This window comes from Parasteatoda tepidariorum, chromosome 4 (assembly GCF_043381705.1).
Source record: "Parasteatoda tepidariorum isolate YZ-2023 chromosome 4, CAS_Ptep_4.0, whole genome shotgun sequence".
Taxonomy (NCBI): Eukaryota; Metazoa; Arthropoda; class Arachnida; order Araneae; family Theridiidae; genus Parasteatoda; species Parasteatoda tepidariorum.
Window position 1 is genome coordinate 99,136,056 of NC_092207.1, and position 13,806 is coordinate 99,149,861.

General features: G+C 31.3%; 1 protein-coding gene across 7 annotated transcripts in view; it reads left to right on the forward strand.

Annotated features, from left to right (window-relative positions):
• The window catches only part of LOC107441187 (calpain-D), a 54,117-nt gene that overhangs the window by 10,624 nt on the left and 29,687 nt on the right, over positions 1–13,806 (forward strand). The window contains exon 1 of one of the 7 annotated variants that reach the window (XM_043041934.2): positions 3,897–4,082. The exons of 2 other annotated variants lie outside the window; for them this stretch is intronic. Coding sequence is in view for 1 of the 5 variants with exons in the window: in XM_071180246.1 (XP_071036347.1) it covers positions 8,522–8,760 (239 nt within the window). In the remaining 4 variants the exon portion in view is untranslated. Of the gene's footprint in view, positions 1–3,896; positions 4,083–8,515; positions 8,879–12,970; positions 13,126–13,806 lie in introns of those variants that run through there. 4 more of the 7 variants (XM_071180246.1, XM_043041933.2, XM_016054349.3 and 1 more) reach the window with 4 other exon arrangements.

Below are 13,806 nucleotides of genomic sequence, written 5' to 3' on the forward strand. Positions count from 1 at the left end.
TTTCTGACGGAGCGAAAGATCGAACTGATGGGTCATCCGCCGTACAGCCCTGATTTGGCACCCAATGACTTCTTCTTATTCCCACACATCAAAAATAAATTACGTGGACAACGATTTTCGACCCCCGAAGAAGCGGTTGATGCATTCAAAACGCATGTTTTGGAGTTACCTCAATCGGAGTGGAAAAAGTGCTTTGAAAATTGGTTCAAACACATGCAAAAGTGCATTGATCATCATGGAGACCATTTTGAAAAACAATAAAACCAATTTCGATCCTACATATTTCTTTTTTCATTATTAGGCCAGAAATATAAATAGCAACCCTCGTATAAACGTTTATATTTAAGTGAAAATTAATATATTCTACAAGCACACAAAGTTGAAAAACATGTGACTTTCAAAAAGTGTCCACTTTTTTGGCCACTACTGAAGCGTTACCTCTTTTAATTTCTTCATCTAAGGATGATAGTAGTCATACTTTTGCTGTATTATAAACAGAATTTTAAGAGAAAAAAAATGTGTGTGTTTTTTTTAAATCTATTTTTTATTGTTTATTCCTTCCTTTCCTTATCATATCGAATATCTAATCTTGATAAGATATCTACTAAGGACTTTCCTTTTATACTAATAGCTTCAGTAAAATTGTAAGGAGCTATTTAACTGTTATATTTTAACATTTTTAATTTCTATGAAATTTCTAATTATCGATAATTTGTCAGATATTTTTCATTGGTTATCTTAAAAAATAAACAAATTTTATTTCCATTTCGAGTTATATATATATACATACATATTTTTTTTGGCTGACCCCCACAGCGTCCAGGGCTACTAAAATTTAGGGCCGCCAAAAATTCAGGATTGTTTAATAGTTATATTAGGTATTTCCATGCATTTGCTAAATCTTGGATATATAAATACTATTTTTTGGCCCCATACGGATAATAAATTATGTTTCCAAATATATCTAATTTTATTTTAGTTAATATTCCTTTATATCGCGAGTGTAATTTTTAAAATGACATTGTCAATTTTCAGCTTTTATGTCTTAGATATTAATTCATTTTAAAAGTTTCAATAGACGATTTGTAAGTGTGTAGAGGGCAGTCCCTAAGAGCTGCTGTGGAAAATGTTAAGAAAAATTAAAATCAAGTATAAATAATATCTAAAAATATTATATGCAGCACTGCGTTATCTAATGTCTTATACTTAAGGTTGTGCTAATAAACCTCGAATTTCATTGATAATAAATGTTTTATTCATAGAATTAAGGAGTAAATTATTAAATTCAAACGCGAATTTTTTTTTTGTTCAAGAGTTTAAATATAGATAGAATGAAACTTGGAAATTTTTCATTATTCATTTCATATCCTTTTCATATTTTAATGTGCTCATTGTAGTATGTAAAGTAATTTGCTGTTTTATTATCAGTAAATGCATTTTCAATTATACCGATCCAATTTTATGAACATTTATTTCATTACAAGTAATTTTTAATTTATCAAATATGTAGTTTGAGTATCTACTTGTAAATAAAGAATAAAGATTTATTCTGCCATTAATAACTTAAATTTTAAAAATGTTTTTTGTTCTAAATTAATTCAGTTTTCACTGGACAAGAAGTTCTCGGCAGATTTAGCGTGCACGTTTCTCCATTTTGTACTCGGGGAGTCTTCGGCCAGCGGGGATCGAAAGCACGACTTCTCGGACATGGGCCCTCCGTCCTACCAGCCAGGCTATTCCCGGCCCCTATTCAATATAAAAGTTTTATGAGTCAAACTATTGTTTGTTTATTATATGGTGCTTACATGATATGTTACGTGTGATTAAGACATTTGGTAACCGCCTTACAATTATTAATACTTCAAAATATTGAATTCTTTGTCATGTTTACTTTACTTATAGTTACTAATGTGTTCAGTTAACGAATGCAATTGAAGTAATGGGCTATTTAAAATTCTAAATCACTATTAAAAATTACTTTTCGTACTGTTGCCAACTAAACTCTTTGAATAAGAATTTAAAAAAAAAAAATTGTGGAAATTTGTATTGATAACTGAGCAAAATAATTCGGTTCTAAATTTTATCCCAAAAGATCTCATCCAGTATTATAAAATAATACAATAAACAACGTCTGGATTTTTTCATTTAATATATTTTTGTAACTTTTATATAACAATTTACTTATCGGCCAAGAAACAAAACTGATTGTGAAGCAATCGTATAGTTTAGTAGAGGAACCGAGCCAAACACCAAACCCCTTAGTATGTTTTGAAAATGACTCTCTTTTTGAAAAAAAAGTTAACGTAGATTATACATTTAAAAAAACAATTGTAAAGGAAAAACTTCAGTAAAACTAGTGAGAAAAATAATAATATTTTTTTTTAAATTATCCTTATTATGTACTAAATTATCCAAAGATGAATAAAAAAAAAGGAATATAACCCAGAATAACTTTTTCATTTACGACATTTTCATTTACGAAATCAGACTCAAAAACTTATTTTCTCTGTATTAACAAAACTTTTCGGATATTCGACTGATTTGGATTTCTGACCCTGGAATTAGGTGGTAACCGTAATCTGGTCCCAGTAGTTTTGTCCAGACAGCGGTTGAAAGTTTGGACTCCTCTAATGTTAATTTTATTTTTTGCTTATTTCTCCATATCTCCAGTACTTTTTAAGCGAATTGAAAAATGTTTGCACAAAATTATAATATTCTTTTATTCAAAGATAATTTCCATGTAAAAATAGTTTTTAATAATTGTTTATTTAATATTTTATAATTTTAAATTTACAAAGTATAAAATCTGTCAAATAATTTCTATTTTATCCCTTTGTAAAACGTCCTTATGTTTAAAATTTTATTTCTCGCAAACTATTTGATCCATTTGGATCAAATTTTGTGTTATTTTGTTCCTTCTTTAAAATTAAGTAAAAAAATTGTATACCTTACAATTTAAAAAATTTTTGAGCATTATAAAATAAAATATTAAAAAGATTATTTAAAATTATTTTTTGCTTTGAATTATCTTTAATTAAACGAATTTTCTAATTGTGTGCAAAAATGTTTCGATTTCCTTAAATAATTCTCGAGATATGGCGAAAATCTCTTAAAGTAAAATTGAGATTAAGGGGGTACAAACTTTGAACCGCTCTCCTGATCAAACTGTTTGGACCCTATTTCCCATGTTTCGGCTACCCCCCACTCCGCCTTTTTATATTTGAGGGTCAGAAATCCAAATCTATCAACAACAACAAAAAGGTATGTTTATCCATTGTTTGTTTTATCCCTATTTGTGTCTGAATTTGTAAGTTTAAATGTCGTCTGAACTAATTAGCATATTTGATGTCACCACTTCAAACCATTAAGATTGAGTTCTAATGCGTGCAAATCCAATCACTAAGTTAAAAAAAAATGTATCATGAATTTTTTTTTTTGCACTGTACTTTACTAGTTGTGAACTATTTATTTTACTTACTACTAACTTACTTGTGGACTATTCATGTTTGCGTAAAAGCTTTAATTTTTTTTTTCTTTTTTAAATTTTACAACTGTTTTGTGAGTAATTATAGTGAGATCACGATACAATGTGAATAAAAATTTGATTTTGCAACTCGTTTTATAAACTATATCTTTTAATAGGTCAAATATTTATTTCACAATAACATTTTTACTACGCAGGTTTTTTAAACAATTTCTTAAAACTGAAGTTGAATTATTATTTTTTTTTTAAAAAGTCATGTACTGATTAAAAAACATAAAATGTCTTAATTTCGATGTATATCATTTTAGTTATTCTCTTAATGAATACGAAACACGCTCTACAAATTTAAAAGCTGCTTTTCCTAAAAAAACAGCTAAGACAGAAGGCAGAGCGACACGGAAGCTTTCAGAAACAGGCCGTGAACTTGAGTCGCTCAGTCACAGGTCAATAGTTTTGATGATATTGGCTCGTTACCATAGTCACATGACGTATATTCAGTACAAATAGACAAGCTGTACATTTATATCTTTTCATTCTTAAAATTGGGATCTTCTTTTTATCATTGTTTAATTTCAATTCGTCGGTTCGTCGGCAGCTGGTAAGATTTCACTTTTTCCAAAACCCTACATACATTTTTTTTAAAAATTAATTTTAAATTGTAAATAAATGAATTATCATCGTTATTACAATAATTCGATAACAACAAAATTGCTTACGTTGGTGATTTTCTCTCGTTAAATCTTTTCCATTTATCTTTTTTTTATTTTATTTTATTTATTTTTTATAATTTTGGTATTGATACCACATATGAATATTTGTTTACAATACTAAAATACATTATTGCATATAACCTTGGTAAATTAATATACATATGTTAAATATTTGGCAATCAATATCATTACGTTAATTTAATCTGGTGTATCTTTGTTAAATTAATAATTTTTAATTAGGAATAATGGTTGTGATTTAATTACTACCTATTTAATGCAATTTAGTTTGTGTGTCAACTAAGCTATTTTATTTTAAATATTTCTTACACAATATTGGGTTTAATTATTTTAAAGAATTGTTTATTATTTAAAGAATTGTTTATTATTTAAATAATAGTATATTAAAATGTTAATTTGCCAAGGTTATATGTAATAAGGTATTTTTACGTTATAAGGAAATATTCATATGAGGTATCAATACCACAATAATTAACCTATCTGTACCTGACTTTCGTTGCAACTTTCTCCAAAAGAGCTAATTAGCCAAATGTTTATAATTTAAATATTTGTGTTTATTATAGAATATGATTCAAAATAATAAAATATAATTTTAAAATAAATAATTTATTTATTTAAAGTCGGTAATCTTTAAACAAATTGCATGAAATTCTTTCAAAAAAGCCATAAAATCCAAAACACTTTTCAAGAAGTTCCATGTTGTCAGAAATAATTAATAAATATTTACATAGAGTTGAAAAGATCGCCGAAGCCAATGATCCAAGAATTTAGTCGAATTATTAAAATTTTTATTAAAGTTCATCATCATATATCAGAGTAACATTATCAGCATATCAAAATTATATATTGATTAATGAATTTCTATCAACACAGTAATATTATATTAAATAACTATTGATCACCAGACCAGTTCAGCCAACACATAATTAACCATTCGACGCAGAAATTTTATTGAACAACTTTTTCATACTTTTTTTTTCATAATATTTTTTAATATCATTTAAAAATATACACTTAAGAATATTAGTTTAGAAGTAATTTTTTTTAGTAATTGATTTTGGAAGTTTTATCTGGAAAAATAATTTATGAAGAATGTATATAAATTATTATTTGATTTTCAAAATAAACATTAAAAAAAATACTTAATGCAAGTAAAAGTTATGTGAAATTATAATTTTCCATGTGCTGTATTGATAAATTGATTTATTGAACTAAAAACTGTCATGATTTTTGCCAACCCTGTTTTCAAGTAAAAATTGAATTTAAAGCTTGGGTCGAAGGAGGTTAAACTGATGTAAAGATGACATTGTAAGAGGCCCGAAGAATATCTAAACAAATATTCTTTGTCGATAGGGTGAGTTAAGTCACAAAGAAAAAAATCCGCTGAACTTCTGTATTTTCAGCACGACAATTTCATTGTATTCCCCTGCTCGTGACCTATACAAATAATTTAATATTTAGATATATAATAAAAAAGAAGAAGTTGCTTCTGCCCAAAATATCTTAATGTCAAATGTGAATACATAAATATAATTTTATTCATACTTATGTGAAAAAAGGTATTAAATATGTCAGGTCTAAACGTGCTCTTCTTGGTGCAGAAGTTAAAATAAAAGAACTAACCAGTTCAAGGGTGAATCTTCTTTACGTTATTGGTGGTTGTGTTCAGCAAACGTTAAAAAGCTGCTGTGGCTCGGAGGATAGAGCGTTCGCCTCCCAACGATGTCACTCAGACTCGAATCTCATCGGTGACTTCTTGATACGAATTATGCCATCGGCTCACACCAACCACAGTGCTAATGTAAAATATCATCAGTGGTAGACGGATCATGGGTCAGAATCCCCTTGCCATCGGGTGGGGGATTCTGCCCCTTGCCGTGGTTTTCCTCTCTGTGTAACACAAATGCAGGTTAATTCCATCAAAAAGTCCTCCACAAGGGATCGTTTGTCCGAATGCTTGATCCAGGTGTTCCCTTGTCTTCTGGGTTAGGTTTAAAATTACAAGGCCACAGAGTTGAACATTGATAGTTGTAAACTCAGAATTGAATCAGCTGTTCAACACCGGTTATCAAATATTAAAAAAAAAATAAGCAAGTTTCGAGCTTGGTAAAAATAAGCAATTGGACGGATATCGAAATAAACTCAGAAAGTCGTGTCACAAGATCGTATCCGAAAGTCACTGAAAAACTACAGCACTGTTAAGCCTTATTTGCATCGATTTTATATCTACACAATAAATACCGTCAAGTGAGGTCACTTAAGGTCAGTTGTTTTGAAATTCTAGATAAAATTTTGTATACTTCTCTTTTAGTTAAGGTATAAAATAGTTTATTTACTTGTTTCTGGATTAAAAGAATTGTTACATGGTGTTTGAATACATTTTCATTGCTTTTTCTTTCAGTAAAAATTCAAACACATGGTGGATAAGTTTCACTCCGATTGTGGATGTAACTTTTCCCGACAAACGTTTTCTATTGTCTCTTGAGTCAATTTCTTGGAAATGTTTTCTTAGTGGGGTTAATTGAGCAAAAATAGATTTAAGAACAGTTGAATAAATATTTGTCAAACATCCATGATATTTCTCAATCTCAAGGCCTCGCTCTTTGCAACTTCAGGGATCTTTCATAAATTTTAATGTTTCATTTCTAATGTTCTTTTTTTTAATCAGCTATGGATAAGTCACGAGTAACTCCTTTCAGCCATTTTTCTCACTGCTGTATCGCGTACAATGGTTTTGACACTCAGTGATAGCTAGTAAGTACTCATTTTACAATGAATCATGGATTGACAATGACCAACTAAAAAACTTACATAAAAATCGAAATATATAAACTCCGCAATCATATCCCTCCCATATAGTTATTGTCACATTAAACTAATATGAGGAGTAGTAGTACTTTTTTTTATTTACTTCGCAGTAGAGCTGCAAAAATAATATAAAAAATTTATTTGTTATGATCTTTACGGAAAGTTGCTGAGATGCTCAATGTACTTGTTCAACAGTTTTCTCCCAACACCTGATCCTGAAACTTGGCACCCTTTTCCCATTTATCATGGACCTCGTTTATCACCTCAATTTTATCTACATTATAATCCTCAGCCCTGATTTTTTACGGGGTTCTTAAAAACTAATGAGAAACTGTTTTTTGCCATATTTTTTTTTAATAGTAAATTTGCCTACGTAACACCACAGTTGACGATAAGTTCAGACATATAATAGTGCCATTGTAGCAACGGTGCAATGTCCTTCTGCCAAATTCTCTAAAGTTTTAAGGATGAAAAGTTCGATTTCCTTCAGTATCCGAGTCTGCAATCTTTCGATAATGATTATGTCTCCCAATTTAACATAAAGCTTTGTCAGTACTTCTTCATAATCATGCACACAAATTTGTAGATGTGTATGCAGATAATAAATAATTAAATAAAATAAAAGGGTGTTGTTGTATTATTTTACATAAGACTCTGTATCTACGGGGCAGCATTTTCCTGTCAAACGCTCTAGCAAATAGAGGCAGTGGGTTCGATTTTTCTCAACTCCAGGTATGCTTTGCATTATTTAAGTAATGTTTTTCAATTTGCGGTCTTTTATACATTGTTCTTTATCTGGAACCCTATCCCAAGCTTGCAGAATTATGAATGCGGGCCACCCTTGCCGAGGGGTAACGCCCGCTAAACGCTGTGCAAAGCGTAGAGGTAGCGGGTTCGCTGTTACCCTAGATGATTCTTCGTGCTGTGCTTCTCTATATTGTGCTATCTGTCCTTCTATTTGACAAAGGTATATAAGCCTAATTTGAGCACACAAGCCTGCAAATGCCCTTAAATCCAATAAACCAACCCAACAAACTAAATGAACGTGTCATGTTACCTGCGCACAGTCATTTAGACATTGTTGTTGACATATGCCTTGCGTTTAGGCAGAAGGGTGCGATTGTTCTTGTTTTCCAGTGGCGCCATCTATGGCCAAGAATTCGACTTCTGCCACACCCATACGTTATAGGGCGGACCCACTCATACATCCATTTATTCATCCACATATCATAATTTTAACCTGAATCAGAGAACGATCCATCTCCAATCTAGTACCCCCAGAGATATTGATTTGTTATGGGAGCATGGAGGACTTAGCGACTTGACAGATTTAACTTGCATCAGTCACCATTTACTACACGGAGAGTGTTCGAAGTCGGCTCGGGGTTCGAACTCTCGGACATGGGCCCAGCGCCCATTTAGACATTGGACTTTTAGAGTGAAATATTATCAAACAGTGAACTGATCGTTCCCAGTAGTCAAGCATCATTGGCAGAGGCCGATGCGCAGGTGGGTGACCACGTTGATCAGCCTGCAAAGGCACAGAATGTGCGCGGTATCGATCTTCGTTAAACTATTCTACCCTAAAGTGCTCGACTTCGCGTATATGTCGTCGGGCTACCAGAACGGCGAGCTATCCACTCTGCAGAAGATCAAAATTGTGATGACCTGTCTTCGGATAATCCTTAAGGCTGTTTCCCAAACCTCCGCCTGTAGACCATTGTGCATCTCTAGCGAGACGTAAATAAAGTATTTTTACTACAAAAATATTCTGTAAGGAATTTCTAATTTTTACTTTATTTAAAAAAGTATTTATAGACACTAGTATTTCCATTTCTACGTTTTGTAAAAGTTAGTTGTAAGTTTCATTGCTTTATTTGTAGAATTTTTAAAACTGTTACAATTTTTTTGCAACTAAAATATTTTGCACTGTAGTGTTCGTAACAATATATATATATATATATATATAGATCNTATTCAATTCGATTTGAGATCGATTGAGATTCGATTGATTTTATGTCTACAATTTTGCTGTACTTAATCTTAATAATTTTTTTTCATGTTGTTCATTATTGTGTTTTAAGATTCATATTATTTTTTAAAATTTTCAAAATAGTCAAATTTTGAAAAAATGAATAAAAAAATATCTTAATAAATAGTCTCTTTTTCTCAAGAATTATTTGTGAACAAAGCTTCTGAATTTAACTTCTTTAAAATATTGTTCGTTAAAAAAACTATAAAAAAAGCTCTTTTATTTGACAACTAGAAAATCAAATATAATTTAAGATTTCAAATTTAGCTTATTTTCTTGCTGAAGAATATTTGCATTCCTTTCAGTTTATGTTCCTGGTACATAAAATGACTATTTAATCGACATTGCAATGTTCAGCTTTTAGATAATACTACTACAAATAATGCTACGTTATAAGAGATAGCAAAGATATTATTGTTTAACTTTTCTTGAAAAAGATCGGATGAAAAAAAAAATGAAAAATGGTTTTATATATAGTGCACAAGAGTTATTGCGGAATAAAGATTGAAATATGTTCCATAAATAATTAAAACTTGTTAAACTTCAAGATTGAAAATTAATTCCTTTGAGTGAAATTTTGAGCTTATAAAATAGAGAAATGAAGATCTTGCGAGCGAAAACAGTGGATAAAAAGTCAATATTTAAAGAAGGAAAAAAAAAAAANAAGAAGGAAAAAAAAAAAAACACTTAAGAGTACTATAATTTTCGAACAAATTAGAATTTCGAAGAAAACTGTGTTGAATTTAATAAACAAATATGGCTCTTTCAGCATACCAAATTTTAACAGCATTCCTGCTGCAGTTGTAGTATTTTTCCCACAAGTTAATAATCTCAACTGTTAATAATTACCCGATGTTAAATTTTTTATTCCATTGTATTTCCTGTACATTTTTCTACACAGTTTTTTAGTCTTGAAGTTTTTGCTTGGCAAAACGAAATGTACTGTTAAGTTACAAGCACAAAACAGCGGCGGTGCTTACAATTTTTTTAATATAGAGAAAAAAAGCGGAAGAATTGTTTTGATCAATACCTTCAGACTTTTTTTTTAAATTTTTTAATTTTATAACCGTAGTTGAACAGCCGACCCAATTTTGGGCTTACGACTACTAATGTTCAACACCGTAGTCTTGTAATTTTGAACCCAATTCTGAAGACCAGGAACTCCTAGATCAAATATTGGTCCGCATTTGCGTTACATGGAGAGGAAAACCACGAAAATCTCCCACGGTTAGGCTAACGGCAAGGGGACTTAAGCCCATGATCTGTCTACCACTAAGGATATTTTACGTCAGCACTGGGGTCTGGTGCGAGCCGGGCACGGAATTCGTATCGACCAGCCATCGCTGGGATTCGAACCTGGGTCACCTCATTGGGAGGCGCACGCTTTATCCCCTGAGCCACCACGGCTCCTTCATACTTATTAGGATGGTATTAGAAATTAGGATAACGTAGATTCGTAAATTAGTCATTATATATGAGTCGTGGTGGATCAGGGGATAAAGCGTTCTCCTCCCAATGAGATGAACCGGGTTCGAATCCCAGCAGTGGCTGGTCAATAGTAATTCCGCCCCCAGCTCGCACCGACCAAAATGCTGACGTAAAATATCCTCAGTGGTATAGAGATAATGGGTTCGTCCCCTTACCGTCAGGCTAACCGTGGGAGATTTTCTTGGTTTTCCTCTCCTTCTAACGCAAATGCGGGTTAGTTCACCAAAAAGTCCTCCACGAAGGCAAATTTCTCCCAATACTTCATCCAGGGGTTCCCTTGTCTTCTAGATTGTGCTCAAAATTACAAGCAATCTTAACATTTTCTATGACCTAAAACAAATAGATTGTATCGACAATCTACGTATTGCGTGTAATAATTAAAATCTCAACCAGTCTTAACGTTTAAAGTTGTATAGCTAGTGTTTTTCACCACATTTTCCTCAAATATTTATTCTTTTGTCAGACATAGATATTTGCATTGTTTGAATAAGTTTCCTCGAACAAGGACTTTTTTTTTTAGTCAAGTGTAGGATAATCGCATCCGGATTTTTTGTTTTTAAACTGTACAACTAATCGAATCGTTCCAATTCTAAATCCTTAATTTTCTTATTTTAATATATATATTTACACACAATTTATACTTCAAATTATTATCTGCCTTATAAATTGACTATTTGTACTTACTTCTCTATAATAATAATGCAAGGATATTTTTTTTTCCAATGAGCTATCTGTCTTCCTCCCTATGAGCTATCCTTTCATTTTGATGCTCTCGGTCTTTTCTACATCATATTAACCTAATTTAGTTCCGCAGTGGACTGATCGATCGTTAAGACACGGTTCTCAGCGGATCACCAAAGTCAAGCATCACTGGCTGCGGTCAGTGTGCGGGTGGGTGACCGCTTTGATCTGTCTACGAAGGGTCAGAGGGTCTACGGTATCGGAACTCGTTAAACTGTTCTACCGTAAATTGCTCGATTTCGCGCATAGCTCGTCGGGCTACCGAAGTGGGGTGCCATCTCCTCTGCAGAAGATCAAAATTGTGATGGCATGTCNACAGGAAATTTTTTGTTTAAAGAGTATTTTTTAGATAATTTTAATGAAAATAACTCATTAACGGAAAACACTCTACACAAAAAACTATTGTACATGCAGCTATCAAACTTTTTGAGCCGTTTCGTATAACCCTCTGAAGTGTTATGAACCTCAACTTAAATAATAGCATGAAATTAAAAAAATTTATGGAGTGTTAAGCATATTTTTCCATTTTTTTTCACATTTTCTTCACATTATCTACTGCAAAATATCTCATAAAACAAAAAATAATACAGTTATCTGAATTCTGGAGGTCTGTTACATAACCACCAATACAAGAAACAATCTCTGAAAGTTTGAAGACAAATTTATTATAATTAGTTGAGTTATCTTGTTTTCCGTAGACAAAAAACAGCAAAATTGTCATTTTGAGAAAAACACAATTAAAGTTTATAATTACATTTTTTCTAAAAACTATGAATGTTTGTCAGTAGGAAGTTATTATATTTTATAGGGGGCACATTCCTTCACACATTTTCTTAGTTTTATTTAACGNGGTAGACCTTAAACTGTTCTACCGTAAATTGCTCGATTTCGCGCATAGCTCGTCGGGCTACCGAAGAGGGGTGCCATCTCCTCTGCAGAAGATCAAAATTGTGATGGCATGTCTTCGAATCATCCTCTGGGATGTTTCACAGACTGTCGCCAATAGCCCATTGTGCAGCTCTGGTGCGACGTAAATGAACTACAATAGCCACAACAATAAAAGCCTTTGCATTCGAGATTAATCCGACGGTTAAAAAATGCGTATGTAAGCGCATCTATCTATTCAAATACATGTGCAATACCTGGAGATCAAAGAATAAATGGGTCGCTAAGCAATGGAAATGTTCACATTTAGTGTAACAAATATTTCATTGGTGATTATAAGGCACCTCTCGAGTGTAAAAGTTAAGATTGAAAACCTCGTGGTTAATGAAGTTTGCCTTCATCAAGAAGTAAAAAGCCCATCACCCCAGAAATATTTTCTCCCCTTTTCTGTAGTTTTTTTTATTTATTTTTTTTATTTTTTTATCGTCAGATCAGATCACTTTTTGATCTCATTCAATTGAATACGTCTGTATTTAGATGATTCTCATTTCTGTGCCAATAGCTCATTAATCTTTTTACTTTTCATAATTTTTAAATTATTAAGGTTATAACTTTTGTAATTGTTAAGTTATTCGCCTTTTTACTCTTCTGGGAAAAGATATACGTGTTGTGTAAATGTTACTTCAATTTACTTTTGTTTTTAAAGAAAGGCACAAAAGTTGAATTTAAATGACTCCATATCTCGTCATAAATTTCAGCTGACATTAAATACAGGACAAAGACGCTTTTCGTGACATGTCTCACTCGAGAAAAAGAAATGAAGGCCATCCTGTTGGCATAGTATTTTTTCCTTGAACTTGCTTTTCTTAAATGTCCACTAAGAGTGTGTTTCATCATTATGTGCGTCTGTTGAAAGTTTAAAAGACTTAATTATTGCATTCACCAAAGAAATTATCAAGGTAGAATTTTAATTTTCTTTTAAAAAAAATTATTTAAGTGTGTATATTATTCATTTCATGCTTATAGAAATTTCATCTTCGTCTTTTTAACGACTTTATCTACTGCTTGAATGATATTTACTTCGAGAGTGTCTAAAAAATTGATATAAAAAAATGAAGGAACATCCGTCAATCACTGAATCTTTATCTCAAGAAATTATTAATGTTCTTTATTAGCTCTTAAGATTTTTTTCTTTTGCATATACTAGCCAACTTTTCAATTTATCTCACAGTAATCAATTGTATTTTGTACAAAATTTGATAGACAAGTTTTTAATATTAGTTGCTAGAAATGCTAATATGTAGAAATGTTCTGTACATTGTAAGATTGGTAGTAAAAACCTACACAATATAGACCTTAGAATTTTTCTTCGGATTTGTAAATGGTTATGGTACCTAAAACAAAATAGTGTTCTTTCATCATATAGTTTTGGATTTACAAACCATTGTTTGAAAGTGTTTCGTTCATCTGCCATTTTCTTGCATAAAGAATATTTTAATTTTTTTTTTCCTTCGTAAAAATAATTTTTTGTCTTTATTTTAATGAATAATTTTATTACATGTTTTAAAAAAAAATTATATTTAAGCACATGGATGCCATCTCTAGTTTTGGATTTAGTCACACGATTGTTACTGAATCTA